General features: G+C 42.0%; 1 protein-coding gene across 2 annotated transcripts in view; it reads left to right on the forward strand.

Moving 5' to 3' along the window:
- Positions 1-26,605, forward strand: part of LOC143808440 (claudin-10-like) — a 113,052-nt gene that overhangs the window by 62,788 nt on the left and 23,659 nt on the right. The window contains exons 1-2 of one of the 2 annotated variants that reach the window (XM_077291112.1): positions 2,751-3,190; positions 22,326-22,490. In XM_077291112.1, coding sequence (XP_077147227.1) covers positions 2,974-3,190; positions 22,326-22,490 — 382 coding nt within the window. In that variant the 5' untranslated portion in view covers positions 2,751-2,973. Of the gene's footprint in view, positions 1-2,750; positions 3,191-22,325; positions 22,491-26,605 lie in introns of those variants that run through there. The other variant, XM_077291111.1, reaches the window with a different exon arrangement.

Here is a 26,605-nt window from a genome sequence, read left to right on the forward strand (position 1 = left end):
GTATTGTAAAAAAAAACACCACTGTCATTCATGGCAATTCTCACAATTTTTGACCAGTTATGCAAAAGTGCAATTCTTACCAAAATTAAAAAGTGTTACATACTTGAATGCCATCTTTCCACATGTGTCCTCACTAACCTCTTCTAGCCTATTGCTAAAGACACTGATGACCACAACAACTTGACGACTGAGCAGTACTGGCTGGAGCCACCGGCGTTGCTGCTCAGAAAATACTGCAACAACCAACCACCGCACTTGACATCCGTTGTTTTGTCTCTGGGTCAGCCACAGTTTAGTAGACTAAAGTGGGGGATTTCTGAAATTACAGAATTCTGGTAATTAAAATTTTTAAATGCTTTACATTATAGGTCAACAACTGAATTTAGATGAACCTTACATGAAAAATCAAAGCATTAAAAGTGAACAAGAAAAAGTCCTTCATTTATGTCTGACGTATATTCACCTTCACTTTCAATATTAGCTTAAAACACCACTCCAGTGTTTTTTTTTATTACAACACTGGAGTGCTTCCACTAATTTACGTTCCCTGCCTTTAGTACTTTAGTATTCTACTTACCAGCTGTCATCTTCTCCTCTTCCCGGTGTCACTCCAACACCATCTTGTAACCGCAACTTCTAAGTGACTGGAAGTTAGAGGGTCCGGTCATAAGTTCTCAATGTAAGTCTTCGAGGCCTCGTTCTGAGCCCATAGACTTGCTCTGAGTTGTGACTTTCAGCTCGCCCAGCAAACACTGAAGCAATCTGGAAGGTCACAACTTGCAGAAGACTGACCAGATCGGCATCAAGAAAAGAAGAATGCTGTGGCTGGTAGGTATAATACTAGGGGCAATGAACTTAGATTAGAGACATCACTTCAGCGGTAAAATTAAAAAAAAAACGCTGTTGTGGTGCTTTAAATAAGCTGTTAATATGGAGGAAGCAAAAATATATAAAAAAAATTCTGACAACTGAAAAAAGTGTATCTATCGATCTATGACAAATAAGGGGTTAAATATGAGGAGCATGTGTTAATGATCAATAACAAGAGGAAAGTCTATGCAGGTGAGCTGCTGATCGAACTGTTTTACCTATCTCTTCTCCATTGATCGGTGCATACACGTATATTTGTTTCTTGCAGCAGTAAGAGGTGGAGAAGTAAAAGCTATAGGCCATTTATTTTGTCTTTCATTGAAAAACGCATGATGGCATAAGTTAAGTAGGCTAAAGTCAGAGCATGTGGACACTGCATGAGACATTGCAAGCTTCCTGCTACTTTAATGAGTTTCTACACCCTTTAAAAAAGCGCCCAGAATTCTGTAAACTAATGAATAAATCATTACTCAAAGACGTATTACTCCCCTGCTACCATTCCAATGTGGCTCAGGTCCTATCCCGTACCCTGCACCCCAGGGATCTGCTCTTCCTGTTTGCCGCAGCCAGTAGGTGGTGCCAACTTCACATGCCCATCTAGACACTGCACATAACAGGAAGTACAGGGAATGGTGGGGAAACCACGCAGCTAGAGAATGGGAGTGGTGGGGGATTGGTAAGCTAAGTATTGCTTATTTTATTATTTTACAGCATTCTTCGTGATTTTAAAAACAACGTTAGTGACTGGACAACCGCTGCTAGATTTTTCATCTATATGACATATGACATGATGTCTTAATATATGTGACCTTACTACAGCAGCAGGTAAAGCTCCATAACGGAGGTCCTCCCACGCAGAACCTTAGCAATGAGCCAGAATGGCCACTCAGGCAGGCCAGTATTGAACACTACTTTTCTGTGCTGTGACCATAAATGTCCAGACATGGCTTATAGCAGAATGCCAGTGGTTAGATAAGCCAGGACTGTGGCAGGCCAACTTTTCTTTCAGTAGGAGTTTTCTTCATGAGACAACCTGTCATCTGATTATTGCTGCCAAAATCAATGGCAGCATGAATCAGATCCTGGCTAAATGTTTCAGAGAAATTATAGTTTGAAGATCCAGCTGGGAAGCATAGCTAGAAATGAGACTAGTCCAGTGCCGCACCGCACCCTTTTCCCAGCATCAGTCCAGTTAATTAACAGGTCTCTCACATAGCATGGCAAGAAATCTTTCAATTACTTGGAGAGGTGCTGGAAGAAGCCGGCGCATGCATGGGGAAAGGGTGCCGGCACATGGTGCACTACATTACTTTGCGCTGTCCTCAGCAGGGCACACAGAAGTATGCCTGCGCAAAAGCGCGATGGGGACATTATGTAGATTATGTAGGACGCATCATCCACATGAAGCAAGAAGGAGGGCGACGATCGCGAGAAAAGAGGAAGCGCCGTATCAAGACCAGAGACGGCCATCGGACCGGACCACGCTGTAGATGAGTATAATAAAGGCTATTTTTGTGCTATGTAGAGCACAATGGGGACTTATATACAACATTCTAGAATGTTGTATATAAGGGTGTACAGGTGCTGGCCGTATTCTATATGAGAAAAATTTGGTGGCAGGTTCCCTTTAAATATGGAAAGTAATAATTCCAAAATGTTGTTATATGTTTACGTAGATTCCTTTTTTAGAACAACACTTTGCTCATAAATCAAGGAACATCGCTAAACAGGCAGTTTTTTTTAGTAATTAGGTGTATATTGAATATCTAACTAGAACTTGTCATCTCATACTAGAACCATTGTGTGAATCATCGGTTACATCCCGGCAGAAGTGACTGTTACAAGAACAATAAAGTTCAGTGTGTGAGAACTTTGCAGTTAGATAAGATGTAGGATGTGTGGAAATGTGTGTGTCACACTAATGATGGGCTTGAAACTCCTTATCACACACTGTAGTGTAAGACCAAAGAGCAAAGGTCCAGCGGTTTTATCTAACCGTGAAATCCGTGATGGGAAGTCGTGTCTTTCATTTCAGAAAATCTTAACTTATACGTTTTCTCAGGGTTTTAAGGTTTTTCGGGTCATTTTTGTGAATTTGCCATCATGTCTACTGCCTTGGAATTGGTTGGATTTTGCTTGGGCTTGGTTGGAAGTTTGGTAACTGGAGTCACTTTGTCAACTGAAAGGTGGAAAACGTCCACTGTAAGCGGCAGCGTGATCACTTCGTCCATCATATATGAGAACTTGTGGAAGAGCTGTGCGACGGACAGTACTGGAATCACCAACTGCAAGACGTTCGACTCTTTGCTGAATCTACCTTGTAAGTTCACTATACATGCCCTAATTACTGGTAATATAGCTTGTATACTTCACATAGACTTCACTTAGAATAGAGCTCTCGTACCTATTATAGTCTATGGAACTATTCACATGTTTGTGTATTTTTGCAGACCGAAGGGTCCATTTAAAATCACGGAGACCTGTCTGATTTTGTCACAGATCAAACTCAACAATGCAAGTCTTTGGTCAGTGATAAAATAGGGAGCTCTCAAATGCCGTCTGTGTGCTGTCTGTTTTTAGCAGACTGTTTGATGGGAGAAGCTTAAAAAATCTTCAGCATTTTTTAACCGAGAAAAACGCATGAAACTCTGATGTTAAAAACTGACACACTGACCAAACTCTGATGAAAATCTGATAAAAAAAAAATAAGGAAACTCAGATCATTTTTTTGCTTACTATCACTGACGACTGAATGAGCCCAAATTTGTTCAATTCCATCTTAAAATTATTTATTTTTTCTAAAAACATTATAATTTCATCTCTGAACAGATCTTAGGTAGGACAGAATATTCCCTAGTTAGAAGACTTCATGTCTAATAGATCCTAAGGGAGTGACCGATTTACAGCCGCCATTTTATAGTCTCCACCGCATTGCCACATGTGTGCCAGAAACAATGTAAGAACATTTATATCAAGAGAGTTGAAATAGGATAGATTAGCTGTATTTTTGTGATCCCTGAGACGTCAATGAAGACCAAATGCACCGAGATCCCTCTTAAGAAACTGTAAGGCATTTCTACCTCCCCATGCACCCGCTGCAGTTACAGTATGTGAACGGAGTCTGAAGAGAGGCACAATGAGTCCCTCTGGCTCCAAAAATAAAAAGCTTCTGGCATTTTAAGGTCATTATTTGCAGATTCTTGGAGTCACTTTTCTTTTTTTATGTTTTTTTGTATTCGCTGATTTTTTTTTTTTTGTGCCAAATTCTTCAAAATAGTGCACGCAGAAAATCCAAAATGCTCTTTAGTTTTGTCTTCATCTGTTTTGTTGTGACTGTTTTAGCACCAAAAGTCAAAAATCTTTTAAAAAGTCATTCATTTTTTTGAAAAAAAAAAAAAAAAAATGCGACAAATATAAACCTGACTCTAGATAGAGACCGTAGAGCCCAAAACATGCGACATTTGTTAAAAGTCTCATTTTATGACTCTGTCTAAAACATTAGGATAAGGAAAGAAATGCCTAATAAAGAGACCCGAGTAGTCTTGAGAGCTTGACATTAAAAACTATCAACTACTGAGGACTCTCAATTGTTTATATTTTTCTAAAGAGGAATAAAAAAAGACTTAGAAAAGAGATAACTTAAAAATGTCACAAAATGTATAGAGAATAAGGAGCATATACTAAAGACACTAAAAAAAAGAGCAAATTACTACAGAAAAATAAAGAAACAGCAATTATAAATTGGGGCCATTGTTGCTAGAATTACCTCCATAATGCGGCATCTAGTAGGATTAGCGACATTTTCTTTTGGAAAAAGTGGTTAAAGACAAGCATAAACACTATTTTTTACTTTGTGCAAACTTTATAAACCACGTTCACCATTTTGAAGAATTTCTCACAAGAACGGCAACAAATACTACAATGCAAAAAATAAAAGTAAAAAAATGCAAATGTTGAATGGGGCCTATACGCATTATGTACCGTTTTACCCTATGTGTTGTAAAGGCTTTAACCTGCTGTGGAAAGCGTATTTCTCAAAAAGAATGGCTGATTTCTGCAGTGTGTGAAAGAGGATTTGAAACCTCCATCCACATGTACTATACTGTAATTCATCACAGACTTTTGGCTCATAATCCGCATTAAAAATCTATGGCAAGTTCTCTAAATATGGCTTAAGTCTGGATGAGCCTTTAAAGGGAGCCTGTCAGCAGGATTGTGCATAACCAACAGACAGTGTCAGGTCGGCGTCGTTATACTGACTACAATGATACCTTGGTTGATGAAATCCGTCTTGTGGTTGTTCTTTAATCTTTATTTGCAGTTTTGAGTTAATGATATGCCCCTGCTCCGGGGCAGCCTGTGAAGGGGTCTTCATGTGGTGCTCTGATTAAGTATTCAACAGTTTGGCTTCTGATAGGTCACTGATTCCTCACTGGCCTGCCCCCTAGTTTACATAATGAATATCATAAATAGCTTTGAAAAAAAAAACCTTCTGCAGCCAGGCAGCACTGCACCATGATCGCATATAGAATGTATATATAATTAATTTCTTTGATGTAATCCTGATATTCATAAAAAAAAATCTGTTTAAAAATAGCGCCATCCGCACCTGCACAGTAATGGATAACAGTGATCCGGTAGCTGCTACTACGTAGGCGCCGGCGGCGCCATCTTGATAAAGAAAAAAAATCCTCCCCCAAGATGGCGCCGCTGCTGCCTGCACAGTAGCAGCTATTGGATCATCGATAGCTGCTACTGCGCTTGCATAGCCGGCGCCATTTTTCAAACAGATTTTTTTTTTATTAATATCAGGATTACATCAAACAAATTAATTATATGTAAGATGAAAAACCTGAGGCACAAAAATTAGAAAATCTTATGCAAAACTCATAAATTTATTTTGATCAGTCACACAGTAACCAAAGTTTCGGCCATCACCGGCCTTTATCAAGGTATTTATCTGTGTGACTGAGGTGAACAGGAATATGCTCTTCTTATGGGTTGAACAGGAAGTCAGGGACTAGCCTCTGTAGTGAAAGCAGATAAATACCTTGATAAAGACCGGTGATGGCCGAAACGTTGGTTACTGTGTGACTGATCATAATAAATTTATGAGTTTTAAATAAGATTTTCTAATTTTTGTGCCTCAGGTTTTTCATCTTATATAGTTACTGTTTTTCCTTGTGGATAGCTATTCCCCCACATTTTTTTTGTAAATTAATTATATGCACATTCCATATGCGATTATATTCATTATAGAAAATAGGGGGCAGGACCTGTCAGAAGCCCATAGACACGAACACTTAATCAGAGCACCACATGAAGACCCCCCACAGGCCGCCCCGGAGCACGGACATATCATTTATCATTAACTGAAAACTGAAAATAAAGATTAAACAACAACCACAAGATGGATTTCACCAACCAAGGTATCATTGTAATCAGTATAACGGCGCCAACCTGACACTGTCTGTAGGTTACTGTGCACAATCCTGCTGACAGGTTCCCTTTAAGACTGGTGCTACATGATGAGATTGCAAAACCAGAATCAGCTTAGGCCGTTGCTGCATCGTATAGTAATCTGAGTGTATGGGATTGCAAAAAATCTAGCTGGTTCTGGCTTTTTGCAACTTTCATGTTGCAGTCACAGTACCTTGTGGATCGCAATGCAACCTCATTCACCAGCATCATACTGCAATGTAGCATCAGCATAGGAAGGTTTTTTTGTCATATGATCTCTGTCACAGACAACATCATTGTGTAGCCCCAGCCTAAGGCTACTTTCACACATCAGGTTTTTGTCGTCAGGCATAATCCGGCGAATTTTGAAAAAAATGGATCCGTCGGAAATTGATGCAACGGATCCGTTTTTCACTGGATCTGAGCTTGTGGATCTGCCGGCTATTTTGGATTCTGGGGAGGAGAGAGAGAGAAAGATTCCATCATTTGACCTCACGTTTCACCCATTCTTCGCCAGATCCGTCGCTGTCCGTTTTTTCAATGGACAGAAAAAACGTTCCTATGTCCGTTTTCTCTGGCCACCGGAAAACGGATTTTCGACGGATCCAGCAAAAAATGGATGAAACGTGAGGCCATCCGTTGCAATCCAGTGCTAATACAAGTCTGTGAGAAAAAAACGGATCCGGCAGCAATTTTTGCTGTATCCGTTTTTTTCAAAATTCGCCAGATTGAGCCTGACGGCAAAAAACTGATGTGTGAAAGTAGCCTAACCCCCTCTCACCCTGCACTACATATTTACAGCACAATGAAAAACGGTTGATAATAGAGATGAGCAAATTTCCCAAAATTTGGGCAGATTCACCCAAATTGGATGACAGATTAAATTGTGTCCAAATAAAATTTGATCAGAATTGAATCTGTCCTGAAAAGACATTTATGTGAGGTCTCTCCATACCACAAAACATAATGCAGCTCACCTCACCCACATCACTTGCATCTGGAGCGCAAGGCAGCCTGAACAGGCAAAGAGGTATATCACAAATCGGAGAACCATGAGTCAAAAAATTGCCAAAAACAGTTTTAACAAAAAGTGCAAAATTTATTGAAGGCACAACAATGCCATAAGTAAAATATTACCAATTACAGAAAAGTAAAGTGACTAAATCCGTGGTTACAATAGTGAACTGAGAGCAACGGTACGGGACAGTAACACTAAATCCATGACTCATGAACATGCAATAAATATGCTGTCAACAAGTGCATTTAAAGCTATCTACCACAGTCTTGCAGCCTGGCTAAGTAATACAAGCACATACATAAATGCTACAATGGTAGCCAGGGGCCAAAGTGCACACAGTACAAATAAAGTAATTAATTACCCATGTGGAGTGAGTTAAAGGTCCCGTCCGGATCCCAGTCACGTACCCCAACGCGCGTTTCGCGTTTGAACGTTACCGCTTCCTCAGGGGGCGTGGCTTAATTGAGATCTCAGTCCCATATAAGTAGCGGTCACATCCGATCATGTGACTAAGTGAAAATGAAAGTGAAAGTTACGCATGCGTGAGCCGCATACAGAGCCCACTGCGTGCGTCCCAGACCTCACCCCCATCACGCCGACACCGGTCATGTGAGCGGGCAGGTGCCACGCCCACAACACATGACACAGGACCGCCGTCAGAGGGAAGACCGAGAACGCAGTAAGCACCGCATGCCAGCATGTAAAGGTAAAGTGACAGTGCTGGAAAGTGCAATAGTGAGTTGGAATAACTAATAAACAATCTTATGATCCTTTATATAACGCCGAGTAATGCGCATGCGCAAAGGATAATATTTGTGACTACAACACCTATGTCCTGCCACCATGATCCCACAATAGATCCGGGCCATAAACCCCACCCCATGACCGAGATCTGCAGACCAGAGGAGAGCCAGACAGGGAAAAAAGTGTGCTCATTGCGAAATAGTGAAAAGAACAACCGTAAATGGTAATAATAACAGACACAATGATAAAATATCCCAACGATGTACATAAGAAAGCCCGCAATTGAGGACACACATAGTGACAAAATATCCAACATGCAGATTTAGGACGATAAGAACATGAAGCAATATATGACAAGACTTCTATTAGTTATTGTTACAGTAAATGTTGTTGATAACTTTATGCCTTCAAAATTCGCCACAGTTGTGTTATCCGTTTTCAGATCTTTATAGTCCTTAATTCAAGGGTACGTTTATGAATTTTCAGTCCCACTTCATCTTCATATTGGTGTCCACAAAGACAGACGTAACATGGACACAGTCAGGATAATGTACACACTAAAAATATGAGACAAAGACACAAAATTAAAAAACTGATAGGGCATGGTGGGGACCACAGGAAGACGAAATAAGCTTGTATATCTCTATCAAAGATAAGAGGAAAATCCATGCGTTTCATTAAGACCAATGGGCGTCATTGTGCCCGGTGTGGTGATCCAGCGACATTCTCTTTGGGCCAGGATGCGCTTGATATTTCCACCTCTAATACCACACTGGACGAGATCAATTCCACGTACCATGAAGGATTTTGGGTTGCACCCATGGAACTGTCGGAAGTGATGTGGTATTGTTTTCAATTGTGTCACGTCTGTCTCATTTACAGCAGCCATTATATCACGCACATGTTCCCGAGTGCGGGTGCCCAAACGGCGAGACGTTAGACCGATATAGATCTTAGGGCAGCTGCATACAGCGTAATATACAACCTGAGTAGTGTTGCAGGTTATATGGTAATTAATAGAAATTTTTTTTTCACCATTTGCTGACTCAAATGTAGCAATGTGACAGACATTTTGACAAGAGACACAATCGCCACATGGAAAACAGCCATGGGGTGGCCCACCAGATCCAAAATTATATGTATTTAGCTTGGGGATATAGTGACTTGATACCAGCAGATCCTTAAGATTTTTACTACGTCTTGCGGTCATTGGGGGACACTTGGTCAGACATTTAGAGAGCAATGGATCACTATGGAGAATGCTCCAATGTTTTTGGAGACAATCTCTCATAGTGGACCATTCACCATTATAAGTGGAGATAAATCTCACCACATTTTGCTGTTCAATGGCTTTCAAGCTCTTTTTACCAGAGCACAGCAATTCATCACGTGGTACATATTTAGCTCTTAAGTACCCCTTGTTGATACTTCTATTGCTGTACCCCCTAGTTTGAAATCTGACTTTCAAATCAGCTGCCTGGGCCTCAAATTTAGTGGTGGAGGATCAGATCCGCTTCATCCTGAGATGCTGACCAACTGGGATGGCTTTGATCGTGCTATAAGGATGACCTGATTCAGCATGCAAAAGTTAGTTGACCGACGTGGACTTCCTGAGGACATCAGTCTGCAAAAAACGGTCACCATCGACTTCGATCTTAATATCCAGGAAATCCACCTCGGCCTTACTCATTTGATATGTCAGTTTAATATTATACGTATTCTCATTAAGTTGATGCATAAATTCATGCAAAGCCTCATCAGGTCCTTGCCATATGATGAATAAATCATCAATATAGCGCAGCCAGCACTGCACATAGTCAGCGGCCCGCGGCCCTCCCCCGCCAAAAATCTCCCGCTCCCAATACCCCAGGAAGAGATTGGCAAAAGAGGGCGCACAGGCCGCGCCCATGGCAGTGCCACGCTGCTGCAAGTAAAAAACATCCTTAAAAACAAAAAAGTTTTTAGTCAAAATAAATGTCAAAAGTTCCATGATCAATTCACAAATAGCTCCATCCCAGTTGCTGGCATCCAGGAAGAAGCGGACCGCCTCCAATCCATCCCTATGACCAATACAAGTATATAAGGATTGTATATCTGCGGTAACAAGGCACATATCATCCTCCAATTGTATCCCATTGATCCGACGGAGGACGTCCGACGTGTCCCTGGCATAAGAGGGGAGCGACTCAACCAACGGTTTTAAATAGTAATCCACGAATTTACATATAGGGTCGCTCAACCCTCCCATACCAGAGACTATCGAACGACCTGGTGGGTCAGTGGGATTATTGTGGATCTTGGGGATGAAGTAAAGTGTTGGGACCCTAGGAAACTTTGTAAGTAGGCCATCCAACACTTCTTTGGGAATGATGCCCCTATCATGAGCATCAATCAAGATTCCCTCCAACTCACAGGAGAAAGCATCAGTGGGATTATGATCAAGTTTTTTGTACGTCTCCTTATCCCTGAGATGTTTGAATGCCACTCTCTCATAGAGAACACTGGGCCAAAGCACCACATTCCCCCCCTTGTCTGCAGGTATATCAGCAGAACAAAGTCGGCGCTCCGTTTTCCTTGGTTCAATACTTTATTGGCAATTCATGTGCACAAAAGACATACAGTGCGGTCTTCAACAAATCTTACACATTTTGGAATATCATTGCTTAGTCTATCTATAGATCTATGATTATGGAATGATATTCCGAAGAGCGTAAGATGTTTTGAAGACCGCACTGTATGTCTTTTGTGCACATGAATTTCCAATAAAGTATTGAACCAAAGAAAACAGGGTGCCAACTTTTTTCTGCTGAGAAACGGAGGGTTGGCAATGGTTTAAATAAAAACTAAATTTGATATTTCCCTGTCGATTTTCAGTCTTCGGTCCAGATCTTCATTATCTGACTAGGCGCGATGTAATCCTGTGTAGCACCCCACCCTACAAGATGCCATGAGACCTAGTTAGTACTCGAAGATCCAGACCGAAGACTGATCCAAAGCTAGCAAAGGACCTGTTGGTTTGGGGACAGGTGACAGACGGGCCTAGCCCAGGTGATTACAATATTTTATTATTTTTTGAACCCCTTCCTGGACCTATAAAAATACATCTAAATTAAGAATTGAATCCCTAAAAATATGGATTTCATAGAATCAAATTTGATTTGTATGTCTAGTGAATAACTGAAGCCATGTAGAGCACTGCAACAACGTCAAAAGCTACTTGTAAAAGCCAAGCCAAGCTTCTGCTGCAAAGGATTCAGAGATGACTCCAGTTTCGGCCATTGAACCGCTTGGATGGATGTGTAGCTGGATTACTATATCAGCCAGAGGCCTATCAATTGCCACTGGGTCTGCCATGTATAAAAGCCTATTGGTCCTTGTGGTAAATATGTTTTCTTTGTGATAATACAGAGACTTACAATGATTTCTTATAAAAATGGAAATTTTTTGCAGTATTCATGAAGGTTGGATTGGTGGTTGCATTAAAATAGATATTTGTGTATATTCAAAGACCAGTCAATTTTTCCAAGCAAAGCTCTGTTCTTGTTTTGTTTTTGTTAAAGGAGTTGCCAAAAAAATAGCTTGGCATCTATATAGGTTACTAAAATGCTTCAATTATGCCAGTTGCCTCCAGCTTTCAGGTATCCACTCTGATCACAGGTTTGGCAACTTCTGGTGCTGTGCTTGATACAGCGGAACGTTCCCTCTGTCGGTATGTGACCAGTGCTGTGAGTGAAGGGGGCTATCTGACTGTTTATTTTAGTAGACACAAAATCAGGTTGGCAGGCGAGCTTGTAAAATGTCTCACACCATAGGGTATATGGCATAAACCTCATACAGATGTAACAAGACTGCCCGAGAAATACAATGGAAGGTAACAAATGCATAATCAAATGTAAATGTCCAAGAAAACTGCCAAGATGAAAAAACAAGATGCTTGAAAATAGGGAGTAAATATATGCTAAAGTAGCATTAAATGATAGTGGCTCACCAGACCCCAGATGAAGTAATTGCGAAACGCGCTTTAAGTGTATCTGGTGGATGAGCTACTTTTATTCATAATTGTGATTGCCTTAATTCTGCACTCTTTCAATTGATTTATGTGTATTTGTATTCCTTATTTTTCCTCGAGTCACTGACTTGGGGTTTGCTTATTAGAATGACTAAACCAGCCCCCTTTCCTGTCTATGGATCTGCTATATCAGAGCAGGGTGCTGGCTTAGTAACTGAAATTAACTATTAAAACAGCCTCTTTCTCACACTGCCCTGGTCATATGCCCGCACAGGAAACTCTTTTCTGTGTTGAGTACAAGATCAGAAACTGAATTGCCGAGACCGAGGCTGGAGCCCTATAACTTATAATTAGCTTTTTAAAGCTCATGTGTGCATTTTTTTCAGGCTGGATAGCTTCATTAAACTAAGATTTCATTCAAACACCACATAGGTTTAAATTAAATTAGAATTACAGTGGGTACGGAAAGTATTCAGACCCCCTTAAATTTTTCACTCTTTGTTTCATTGCAGCCATTTGGTAAATTAAAAAAGTTCATTTTTTTTCTCATTAATATACACTCTGCACCCCATCTTGACTGAAAAAAAAACAGAAATGTAGACATTTTTGCATATTTATAAAAAAGAAAAACTGAAATATCAGTCATAAGTATTCAGACCCTTTGCTCACACACTCATATTTAAGTCACATGCTGTCCATTTCCTTGTGATCCTCCTTGAGATGGTTCTACTCCTTCATTGGAGTCCAGCTGTGTTTAATTAAACTGATAGGACTTGATTTGGAAAGGCACACACCTGTCTATATAAGACCTCACAGCTCACAGTGCTTGTCAGACCAAATGAGAATCATGAGGTCAAAGGAACTGACAAAGGAGCTCAGAGACAGAATTGTTGCAAGGCACAGATCTGGCCAAAGTTACAAAAGAATTTCTGCAGTACTCAAGGTTCCTAATAGCACAGTGACCTCCATAATCCTTAAATGGAAGAAGCTTGGGACCACCAGAAGTCTTCCTACACCTGGCCGTCCAGCCAAACTGAGCACTCGTGGGAGAAGAGCCTTGGTGAGAGAGGTAAAGAAGAACCCCAAGATCACTGTGGCTGAGATCCAGAGATGCAGTAGGGAGATGGGAGAAAGTTCCACAAAGTCAACTATCACTGCAGCCCTCCATCAGTCAGGCCGTTATGGCAGAGTGGCCCAATGGAAGCCTCTCCTCAGTGCAAGACATATGAAAGCCCGCATAGAGTTTGCTGAAAAACACATGAAGGACTACCAGACTTTGAGAAATAAGATTCTCTGGTCTGATGAGATAGACCTTTTTGGTGATAATTCTAAGCGGTATGTGTGGAGAAAACCAGGTACTGTTCATCACCTGCCCAATACAATCCCAACAGTGAAACATGTTGGTGGCGGTAGCATCATGCTATGTGGGTGTTTTTCAGCTGCAGGGACAGGACGACTGGTTGCCATTGAAGGAAACATGAATGCTGCCAAGTACAAAGATATCCTGGATGAAAACCTCTTTCAGAATGCTCTGGACCTCAGACTTGGCCGAATGTTCACCTTCCAACAAGACAATGACCCTAAGCACACAGCTAAAATAACAAAGGAGTGGCTTCAGAACAACTCTGTGACCATTCTTGACTGGCCCAGCCAGAGCCCTGACCTAAACCCAATGGAGCATCTCTGGAGAGACCTGAAAATGGCTGTCCACCAACGTTCACCATCCAACCTGATGGAACTGGAGAGGATCTGCAAGGAAGAATGGCAGAGGATCCCCAAATCCAGGCGTGAAAACCTTGTTGCATCATTCCCTAGGAGACTCCTGGCTGTACTAGATTAAAAGGGTGCTTCTACTCAATACTGTGCAAAGGGTCTGAATACTTATGATTATGTGATATTTCAGTTTTTCTTTTTTAATAAATTTGCAAAAATTTCTACATTTCTGATTTTTTTCAGTCAAGATAAGGTGCAGAGTGTACATTAATGAGAAAAAAATGAACTTTTTTGAATTTACCAAATGGCTGCAATGAAACAAAGAGTGAAAAATTTAAAGGGGTCTGAATACTTTCCATACCCACTGTATTTATAAGGATGAAGCATGTCTATTTTTCATGCTGCATGTGGTTCAGACAGTATGAATATCCTGGGAGGTTCCATTTAAAAATTTCTCCTCTTTAAAATAAAATACATCTGTTAAATTCCCCAAAATATGCAAATTTATCTATAGAGAATAGTCATGGGGTCTGAATTATTTTCTTTTTCTTATTTATTATGTTACTGTCCATATATATTTAAAATGTTCATATATATATAGAAAAATATTTAGAATTGAGAGTCCTCAGTGGTTGATACCTTCTAATGGCTAACTGAAAAGATGGTAACAAATTGCAAGCTTTCGAGACTACTCAGGTCTCTTCATCAGGCATAGACTAATACAAATTCTGAAGAATCACATATTTATGCACAACACAGCACAGAAATAATGTCATAGATAAGACAAGTGATGTGAAGCAGAACTACCATTATGTGACTGATAAACAGTTGTGTCCATAAATATTGGAACAGTTCATAGATAAGGAGTGTGAATGTTTTATTGTCCTCTGATTGAGGTCTGGTTCTGTGTTGTGATGCCCCCACAAGGTCTGAGGAGCAAATTCCTTAATTGTTGGAAAAAGGCATAAATCAATGCGACACATTCATTCTTGCACTGAGAGTGTCAAAGGTTGTCATAAGGTTATATTCCCAGACTCTTCTGTCTCTCTGAGGTTTGAAATTACCCTTTAATACAAGTAAGCTCATATCCATGATGCTGTGATCTGGGATGCAAAAATGTTTTGCCACATGTAGGTCCATTCTTTTTTCTCTTATTGTGTGTCGGTGAGAGTTCATCCTTTTTCCCCTGTCTCCCCTACATACAGACTCCTAGTTGGACATTTGGTACAAATAATTAGGTACACCACATTAGATGTGATGCAGCTGAAAGTACCTGGTATCTTGTAGTCCTGATGAGAATTGGGGATCTTTATCTTGTCCGTGGTCATTATAAATGGACACATTTTACATTTTTCCTGGTTGCAAGGAAAGGTTCCTGCAGTTGTTGGAGAGGACAGGGAGCTTCTGAGAATGATGCTTCTTAGATTTGGGGGCTGCCTAAAACACAGTAGTGGGGGTCTGGAAAAATGGATTGTAAGCGGGCATCTTTTTGTAGTAAAGTTTGTAATTTCGGTGCAGCTCCCCTTAGCACCTCCAGATTTGGATTGTAGGTGACTACTAGAGGTACCCGGTTATTTTCTTCTTTAGCTTGTAATGTAGCAGGTGATTCCTTGATATTCTAGTTGCTCTTGTAATTTGGTTTTGAATTGTTTTTGGATGGTAGCCCTGGTTCAAAAAGGTCTTTCTGAGGCCACCAAGGTGTTCATCTCTATCCATGGGGTAGGAACATATACGATTGTATCTGATGGCTGTAGACAGTAGAGTTTTTTATGTGCTATGCATGGAAACTGTCCCATTTAAGGTATGTTGGACGGTCGATTGGCTTCTGATACAGGGATGTTTCTATTTCATTGTTCTACAGCTTAATGATGGCATCCAAAAAGTTAATTTCAGTGCTGCAGTAGTTGACTGTTGAGTTGATGGTGGGATGAAATTGATTATACTGTTCATGGAACGTCTTTAGCTGTGGCTCAGACTCCGTCCAGATGATTAAAATATCATCAATGTAGCGGTATTAGGCCAGAGGCCTGATGGGACATAAGGACAAAAAGTCGCTTTCAAGCTTGGCCATGAAAAGATTGCATACTGTGGAGCCATTTTACTTCCCATTGCTGTACCAGTCTCCTGTAGATATATCTTGTTGTCAAATTCAAAATAATTGCGGGTAAGGATGAATTGTATAAGTTTCACCACAGAATCAGCATCAGTCCCTGTGTTTTCCAGGAAGAATTTGCAGGCATTTAATCCATCCTGGTGTGGGATGTTTGAGTACAAAGATTCCACATCCATGGTGGCCAGGATGGTTCCTTCTGGTAGAGGACCTATTGCTGATAGTTTATTCAATAGGTCAGTTGTGTCCTGAATGTAGCTGGGTGTATTCTTTACCAGTGGTGTAAGAATACCCTCTACCCATCCAGATACCTGCTCAGTAAGGGTGCCCACACATGAAATAATTGGTCTTCCTGGATTTCCAGATTTGTGGATTTTGGGATGCATGTAGAATGTCCCGATTCTTAGACTTTCTGGTATCAGGTCATTGGCTCTTATGGATTCGTCAGGCAGACAAGATACTAACTTGTTTAGTTCCTTGTAATAGTCCTGTGTAGGATCTGACTCCCAATTTTTTGTAGTAGAGTGTACAATAGAGTTTTTTATGTGCTTTGGATGGAAACTATCCATTTAAGGTATGTTGGATGGTCGATTGGCTATATTTATACAGTATATATATTTTTAGATTTAATTACGTTTTGAAATTGCCAGGAATTAATGATGTTTATAAATGCTATGATAAATCAGAATAATGACTGAATTGAAGGCACCTACGTCTCATCTTCTTTTGGTCCAGCTGAATTGATTAGTGCTATTATAGCTGATTTGATCACGATGATTAGCGAATCAAGTGACCTTAACAATGAGCAAACCTGCTGAAACTTAAATTTGGAAGTTCACTTGAATTTGGCCAGGAAATTCAATTACCCTCAAATTTATGTGATGCAAATAAAATATGGCTTATTATGTTCTTGACTGGGGTCTCACCAGACACCAGAACATAATAAACATACTGTAAGGTGAAAAAATAAAATAAATACTACACACCTTTCTGCTCACCTGTGTAAGGGTGTAAAGGACGACGTTCCACCTCTATGACAACTCTTGATATTTTATTTGTGTAAAATTTACTGTATTTTACTGTTATCCTCCTGTTAGGTTCAGTCCCTGTTAGGTAGGTCAAGGGTTAACTGTAGGGCCAGCCCAGGGTTGGGAGGGGGGACAATGATGATCTGTGGGTTAGTTTCAGTTTCTGTAGTCAGGAAAGAGAGAGAAAGAAGTTAGGACACCCTCAGAAAAGGTGATCTTCCTTCTGTAAGAAGGCGAGTCTGGGAGATATTCATCCAGGAGCTTTTGGAATATCCCTAAGCAACTCTGGGGAATGTACTGGTGTCAATCAGGTCTTGGAAGTCTACAGTCAGGAAAAGGCATAAAGTCAGCAAGGCTGGGGGCACGCTTAGTAAGGTGACAGCAAGTGACGCTTTGTCACTCGGTTCCCAAGAATTGGGCTGCATGATAGTAGCCATAAGAACAAGAACAGCTTAAAGTGGCGCTAACCAGGAATAGAATGGAGGTTCTCGACTTAACCTGCAGTACTGCAATAGTTCCTATTTCAGGAACGGTGACACTGTTCATATCCATTGGAAACGTACCACTGTTTTGTGTAAACAAACATGACAATGTTATTTCTAGGGATGAGAAAATGTGCTCATTGATACTAGGATACCACTGGAGTATCTGGGTGCTTGGGTGTGCTCAGCACTCAACGAGCTTTGGCTGGTGCTCGAATTTGAAGCTCAAATCCCCGCCCCGCATGTTTGGTGCCTGTTACGCAGCCAATAAACATGCAGGGATTGCCTGCCAGACACTGTAATACCATAGCCATCTTGGTAGTGGCATTACTGTGATTGATTGGCCACATTATCTCATCAGAGGTTATAAAAGGACTGGTGCCTCCTCACTTGTCTCATTGCCACCATTGCACAGCTCAGGTTCTGATTGGAGGAAGAGAGCAGTTATCATGGCCTGCGTGTGCACAGTTTCACTAATTAGAGTCCTAGTGTTGATACTGGTGCTGATACTGAACCATCATACTAACAGTAGTTCTAACAGCTAATCTTGTGCTTTGCTGTTTGTATCAAATACATTCTGCATTTAGCCTAGGTACAGTTGCAGGAGCAGGGAGAGTGGCAGAATACAGCCTCTAGGCATGGCTTAGGGCTTTTCAGTTCATTACTTAATATATAGCTGCTGCACGTGACCACATTCTTTTTTTGGGGGTGAAAAAATTGACTATATTGTCATCAATAGAGTATTACATGCTATGTGTTACATTATGGCGGTATATAATCCTCAAAAAAAGTTTCAATATTTTTTCTAGATTCAATTAGTCATCCATAGAGTACTACGTGCATTGTTTTACATTTTGGTGGCATATAACACTCCAAAAAAGACTTCAAACATTTTTCTGGATTCAGTTTGTTATTTATAGAGTATTACATGCTTTGTTTTTCATTTCGGTGGTATATAACACTCCAAAAAAGACTTCAAACATTTTTCTGGATTGAATTTGTCATCAATAGAGTATTACATACTTTGTTTTAAATTTAAGCGGTATATAACACTCCAAAAAAGGTCATTTTTTTCCTGGATTTATTTAGTCATCCATAGTGTGTTACGTGCTTTGTTTTAAATTTCTTTGATATATAACACTAAAAACAAAACGTTCAAAAACTTTTATGGATTCAATTAGCCATCCATAGCGTATTATGTGCTTTCTGTTACATTTCAGTGGTAAATAAACCTAAAAAATGTTTTTAAATATTCTGGATTGAATTTGTGATTCATACAGTGTAACGTAATTGGTAGACGACAAGGCTACAAAGATGGCAGAATCCCACAAGACTCCCGAGGGAGCGACGGGAGAAATATTGGAACTAGACCAAGATGGCGGAACAGCAGATCTGGCAGGACCTGTGGCACAGAGCCAACCGTTTTCCTGGAACCATCAAGACACGAACCCAGTCAACAGCCTTCACAGTTGGGGTTCTTGCACACTGTGGAAGGAAGAGCCAGGATCCAGCAACTAATGAGTCGTGAGAGAGAAGGAGGCAAGCCAAGACCAGGGCTGAAAACATACTAGTGGGCCACTAGCCGCAAGGTACCGAGAGCTGGCATCCTGGGTGGAAGTCGATATGCACAATCGGCAGCAGAGATGGGGTCCATAGAAGAGTTCGGGACCCGTCATCATATCTTGTTCAACAAGCTGGCAGTAGAAAAGGAACACTTGCCTCGATGTCATGAGGAGACTAGGTAGGCTAAGGCTGGTTACCCGGGCCCCTGCGATATCCCTCAGACTAGTGAAAACCCTGTCTGTCCCTCTCCCAGAATTTACACTAATGGTGTGCTTGTCTGGGCCACCAGGCCTGGCCCTGACTCCTGTTTCATCCCTATGCTGTAACCACCACCCGCCACCCAGTGAATAGACCACACACCAACCCCCACAGAAAGCACAGACAGGGAAAACTAAAAAACGCACCACGCCGCAGACACACAGGAAAACACAATAATATGCCCAGGGCAAAACAAATACAAATATATGAAGGAGAAATATAACAAAGGATCATACACCACCAGATACGATATTTCTTCTCCAAGACCACCACTCCAGACCGGAATCACTAGGCACGAGGCACAAGCTATAATCGGCGAAGCCCAAAGTCCAGCAAAACTATTTAAAGGCCGAGGGCGTGACCCAGACTCCAACCCGAGTACCAGCTAGATTAACCCTGGGCAACCTGGATAAAAATCTAGCCGGCGTCACTGAGCGTATAGTGGACGAATGTGGAATTACCGCTGTCTGTCGGACGCCCTAGTGTGAATAGCGTCCGACATGACACTCGAAGACTGCAGGAGCAGATGGCTGTAACCAGAGTCATGTCCCTCAAAATGGAGGGGCAACATCGCTGTTATGCGAAGGTAGGTCCGCTGTCAGGGAATTACTGAGCAGGTTCCCTCTCTTCTGCTTACCTTGCCCCAGCCACAGGTTTCTGACTGTTCAGTAGCTGAACATGAGTTCTAGGATGCATGTTCAGTTAAAATTTATGTTGCCGTGTGGGGAAGCTTCTGGCACAGCAACAGTTAACAGCCGCCAGCCAATCACAGGCTGGCAGCTGACGTCAGTATACCCATCCCCGGCGTATGACGTCACTGCCATATGCCACTACGTCCGCGCCTCACATGAACTGTGGAGAGGACACCGCTGGACTACGGCTAGGTAAGGAGAAACTTTTTTTGTAAAGCTGCAGTATGGCAGTGGTAATATGTGGTCTAGTCATGGTGTGGTGGTATTTGTCCTTTGTATGTGGTATTATTCTGTCACTATGTGGTGGTAATATGTGGTCTAGTCATGGTGTGATGCTATTTGTCCTTTGTATGTGGTATTATTCTGTCAATATGTGGTGGTAATATGTGGTCTAGTCATGGTGTGGTGTTATTTGTCCTTTATATGTGGTATTGTTCATTTAAAAAAAATGTATGTGACATATTGCCTTAAAGAAAAATAAATAAAAATATACCTAAAAAGAGTACAGGATATTTTAACAAATGTTTAATAGGTTAGAGTAGAGAAGGGCCTGACCAAAAGAGTCTACTTTGTTGTGGTGGCGGCTTAAAAAAAATCGTTCAGCCAAAACAAAAGCTGCTGAGAATCTATTTTCCTTGCTGTGGAGTCTCAGAGGTCAGGACCTGATAGATGCTGCTGCGCAGGCACCGCTGGCACCGTTTTGCTAGAGAAAAAAATTGACTCCACCAAGATGGCATCGTCGACACCTGCACAGTAGCATCTATCGGTGATCTGATAGATGCTATTGAGCAGGCGCAGCTGGCGCTATTTTGAGACAGAATTTTTGTTTTTTTCTGAATAAATTTATATCCGCATATAAAATAATTAAACATTATACATACGATCATTCTGCAGCATAGATGTCACCTGCCTGCTAAATGAGATGTTTTTTCCAATACATATAATATTCAGTGTGTAAAGTAGAGGGCAGGTCAGTGAGAGATCAGTGACCAGAAGCCATACTGATGAATACCTAATCAGAGCACTACATGCAGAACCCCCCCTTCCCCCTTAATTTGATGTCTTTGGCTTATCTTTAGGAAGCATCACCCTTCCACCCTATGCACAAATGTCCTTTGTAATATCTCTTCACTGTTGTGTTGTGCTCTTGTCTAAGTAATTATTTTTTATTTATCGCCTGAAGAAGGAGCCTCTGTGCTCTGAAAGCTGCAAACTTTATTCTTCTGGTTGGCCAATAAATGTATCACTTCAAGAATATTTTTGTCGTTTTGGGGCATAAAAGTATTTACATCGAACCTTCATTGCAGAAAACTATCAAGAAAAGAAAGATTTGTGTAACTGATGTACTTCGTACACAGGATTTTCTGAACCAAATACAATTGTATCACCCTTTCCAGTGTCAGCAAAGTTAAATGTTTGGCTACATGGTGACTTTGGCCATGCAACATTACAATGAGATTGTGTTGCAGCAAGTAGCCATGACCATGTCACGCAAATCACCAGGATGCTAAAACTGCTGGGTTTCTGCCGACTGGCATCTCACAACATCATGTGTATGACAGCGAAACCACATTCACTTTCATTCTGTTGTGATATAGGTTTGTGATACTCTATTGTCCGGTCACACATTGGGGCCGATACTTCAAAGTGATTACTCCAGAAAACTGGCTTAAAACACTTTGAATAGTTGCAAATTATTGCTCAACATGGAGTTGTATAAACCTTTTGCGACTTTTGGGCAGGTCCTGTTTTGACCAGCTCAGCCATGATGGGAATGCTGAGAGGTTGGGACAGGGTATACTGTAGCTACACCCGACCATCAAAATTCATTACGTTCATTCATTAAGTTGGCCTCTTATTAAATTCAGCACATCTTATTCCTGCCCACCCCTCATTAAGACTAGAATATGAATTACCTTTATTCCCCCGACAGTATTCGGTTTCAGTCACGGGTGCGCCACCGTCACGCGTTCAGTCACCGGCAGCTGTAACTGTGCCCCTGGCACTGACTGACACTAGCTTTGCATTGGGATGGCCATCAGTCAGGACCAGGGACGCGGTTATAGCTGCCGCTCTCTATACTCAGAGCGATGACTGGACCAGCACCGGCACCGCCCCGTGACAGAAACCGGAACGCTGCCGGGGGAATAAAGTTAATTTTCTCCCCACAGCGTTCGGCTAAGTGCGGGCGCTGGGCAGGTTACTAATGCTATTAACCTGCAGATTAACCCCATATCTTCAGGTTAATAGCGTTTTTTGTGATGATAGGTTCCCTTTAAATACTTGTTGTACAATGGAAATTATATGCCAATGACAGAAAAATCACCTCTGGATCATTAATGGACTCAATAAACTGATGTCTTGTCTTTCTCCCACAGCTTATGTCCAAGCATGCCGTGCCCTGATGATCATCTCTCTCATCTTGGGTCTCTTTGCTTGTTTAATCTCCTTGTTTGGACTGAAATGCACAAAATTCGGAGCTAAAAGTGACCACACCAAAGGAAAAATAGCTCTTTCTGGGGGACTTGTCTTCATTTTAGCAGGTACTGTATTTGGGCTACCTTTCAGCTTTATTCTGATCACATCAGGCTTACACGGCTTGTAAAAAAAATAGTTAAAGAAGCACTCTCATGATCTCATCAAAGTTTTTATCTTAACATATTGCAGTCATCATATTATACAACACTGTGTACTTACAATTGCTTGTTTTGCCTTTTTATCTTGCTATCTCTTCTCATTTCCATTAGGTCTATGACATCACGTGATTAAAAACTGACTGTTTTCTAAGCTCTATGTAGAAATAGGAGGTCTCTTTTCCCTGCATGAGTCATAAGTCACTGCAGAAGTCCCTGTCAGGGGTAGGAGGGAGCAGTTGGGTCAGGAGTTGAAGAGGGGAATGAGTCATGCAGGGACAAGAGACTTCCTTTTTCTACATAGAGCAGAAAAAAAAGAGATTAATTAACTGGGTAGAAAGGCAAAATGAGCAATTGTAATATGATGACTCCAATATATTAGAAGGATAAAAACTTTGATGGGATTGTTTCTTTAAGGGATTGTCTGGTTTTCAATTGCTCTTTTAAGAAATTCTGAGTAGAAGGTGTAGGGTTCATTGCTCAGGACTTTAATCTAGTGGCCAGAGCAGAACGCAAATAGAATAAGTGTCTCTTTCCACTTCAGTTTTCCTGAAGAAGCACTGTAGGAGAATTTATCAGTTGCTGCCAGGGTTCTTGACAGATATCAGCTAGTTTCTCGGATTCTCAGCTTTATAATATTTGTGATTTTAAGGGGTAACTTCCTTCGTTGTTGAGAGGGTGAAGCTGTGGAAAGGACACTTATAGGCCATGCATTTCTCCTATGGGAAATTAAATATGCAAATTGTCTATAAGTCTCCTTGCCCCTGCTTGGCTCTCTCCAGAATAAGAAACGTTACCCCCTTCATCTAGAAAAATCAAACCTCTTGTTTTGCTCTGAGGAGGGGCAAACACCTGGAAACACATGTCACAGATATAGCATCTGGTTTGGCGATTATCTTAAGTCATGTGGCAAGGCTCGTTAAAGGGTCGATACTAACTTTAATTTAGGGTTGCTACTGCCAATGGGTGACGCTATAGTTCATGTCCTCTTCCTCTCTGAAGAGACAATTTGAATATTTGAGATTAACATATTGTCAAACCTCTTGTTTTGCTCTGAGGAGGGGCAAACTGTTATGACCCCAATGGCGAGGGTCTCAGAGGAACGTGGAAGTCTGCAGAGTACAAAAATCCAGCTCATAGGGCAGTGGTAACTGGGTTGACCATATATCTACTCCTAACGCCAACACTAGAAGTAGCCGGGGATCATTCCTACGTTGATTCTAGATGACACGCGCCAGCCGGAGAATCTAGCTACCCCTAGTAGAGGAAAACAAAGACCTTTCTTGCCTCCAGAGAAGGGGACCCCAAAGCTGGATAGAAGCCCCCCACAAATAATGACGGTTAGGTAAGAGGAAATGACAAACACAGAAATGAACCAGGTTTAGCACAGAGAGGCCCGCTTACTGATAGCAGAATAAAGAAAGGTAACTTATATGGTCAACAAAAACCCTATCAAAATCCACACTGGAAATTCAAGAACCCCCGAACCGTCTAACGGTCCGGGGGGAGAACACCAGCCCCCTAGAGCTTCCAGCAAAGGTCAGGATATCGATTTGGAACAAGCTGGACAAAAATACAAAACCAAAACAAATAGCAAAAAGCAAAAGGCAGACTTAGCTGATATAACTGGAACCAGGATCAGTAGACAAGAGCACAGCAGACTAGCTCTGATAACTACGTTGCCAGGCATTGAACTGAAGGTCCAGGGAGCTTATATAGCAACACCCCTAACTAACGACCCAGGTGCGGATAAAAGGAATGACAGAAAAACCAGTGTCAAAAAAAACTAGTAACCACTAGAGGGAGCAAAAAGCAAATTCACAACAGTACCCCCCCCTTAGTGAGGGGTCACCGAACCCTCACCACGACCACCAGGGCGATCAGGATGAGCGGCATGAAAGGCACGAACTAAATCGGCCGCATGAACATCAGAGGCGACCACCCAGGAATTATCCTCCTGACCATAGCCCTTCCACTTGACCAGGTACTGAAGCCTCCGCCTGGAGAGGCGAGAATCCAAGATCTTCTCCACCACGTACTCCAACTCGCCCTCAACCAACACCGGAGCAGGAGGCTCAGCAGAAGGAACTACAGGCACAATGTACCGCCGCAACAAGGACCTATGAAATACATTGTGAATAGCAAACGACACAGGAAGATCCAGACGAAAAGATACAGGATTAAGGATTTCCAATATCTTGTAAGGCCCAATAAAACGAGGTTTAAATTTGGGAGAGGAAACCTTCATAGGAACAAAGCGGGAAGAAAGCCACACCAAATCCCCAACGCGTAGTCGGGGACCCACACCGCGGCGGCGGTTGGCAAAGCGCTGAGCCTTCTCCTGTGACAACTTCAAGTTGTCCACCACATGATTCCAGATCTGCTGCAACCTATCCACCACAGAATCCACCCCAGGACAGTCAGAAGGCTCCACATGACCCGAAGAAAAGCAAGGATGGAAACCAGAGTTGCAGAAAAAAGGCGAAACCAAGGTGGCGGAACTAGCCCGATTATTAAGGGCAAACTCAGCCAACGGCAAGAATGTCACCCAATCGTCCTGATCAGCAGAGACAAAACACCTCAAATAAGCCTCCAAAGTCTAATTGGTTCGCTCCGTCTGTCCATTAGTCTGAGGATGGAAAGCAGTCGTAAACGACAAATCAATGCCCATCCTACTACAAAAGGATCGCCAGAACCTGGAAACGAACTGGGATCCTCTGTCTGACACAATATTCTCAGGGATGCCGTGCAAACGAACCACGTTCTGGAAAAATACAGGAACCAGATCGGAAGAGGAAGGCAGCTTAGGCAAAGGAACCAAATGGACCATCTTGGAAAAGCTATCACATATCACCCAGATAACGGACATGCCCTGAGATAGCGGAAGATCAGAAATGAAATCCATGGAGATATGTGTCCAAGGTCTCTTCGGGACAGGCAAGGGCAAGAGCAACCCGCTGGCACGAGAACAGCAAGGCTTAGCTCGAGCACAAGTCCCACAGGACTGCACAAATGACCGCACATCCCTTGACAAGGAAGGCCACCAAAAGGACCTGGCCACCAGATCTCTGGTGCCAAAAATTCCCGGGTGACCTGCCAACACCGAGGAATGAACCTCGGAAATGACTCTGCTGGTCCACTTATCCGGGACAAACAGTCTGTCAGGTGGACAAGACTCAGGCCTATCAGCCTGAAATCTCTGCAACACACGTCGCAGATCCGGAGAAATAGCTGACAAAATAACTCCATTTTTAAGAATACCAACAGGATCAGCGACTCCAGGAGCATCAGGCACAAAGCTCCTAGAAAGAGCATCGGCCTTCACATTCTTTGAACCTGGTAAATACGAGACAACAAAATCAAAGCGGGAGAAAAACAATGACCAGCGGGCCTGTCTCGGATTAAGGCGTTTAGCAGACTCGAGATACATCAGATTTTTGTGATCAGTCAAGACCACCACACGATGCTTAGCACCCTCGAGCCAATGACGCCACTCCTCAAATGCCCATTTCATGGCCAACAACTCCCGATTGCCCACATCATAATTTCGCTCGGCAGGCGAAAACTTCCTAGAGAAAAAGGCACAAGGTTTCATAACAGAGCAACCAGGGCCTCTCTGCGACAAAACGGCCCCTGCCCCAATCTCCGAAGCATCCACCTCAACCTGAAAGGGAAGTGAGACGTCAGGCTGGCACAAAACAGGCGCCGAAGTAAACCGGCGTTTCAACTCCTGGAAAGCCTCCACGGCAGCATGAGCCCAGTTAGCTACATCGGAGCCCTTCTTGGTCATATCCGTCAAAGGTTTCACAATGCTAGAAAAATTAGCGATAAAACGACGGTAGAAGTTAGCGAAGCCCAAGAACTTCTGAAGACTCTTAACTGACGAGGGCTGAGTCCAATCAAGAATAGCTCGGACCTTGACTGGGTCCATCTCCACAGCAGAAGGGGAAAAAATGAACCCCAAAAAGGGAACCTTCTGTACACCAAAGAGACACTTTGAGCCCTTGACAAACAAAGAATTTTCA

The sequence above is a fragment of the Ranitomeya variabilis genome, chromosome 2, assembly GCF_051348905.1.
Source record: "Ranitomeya variabilis isolate aRanVar5 chromosome 2, aRanVar5.hap1, whole genome shotgun sequence".
In the NCBI taxonomy this organism is placed as follows: Eukaryota; Metazoa; Chordata; class Amphibia; order Anura; family Dendrobatidae; genus Ranitomeya; species Ranitomeya variabilis.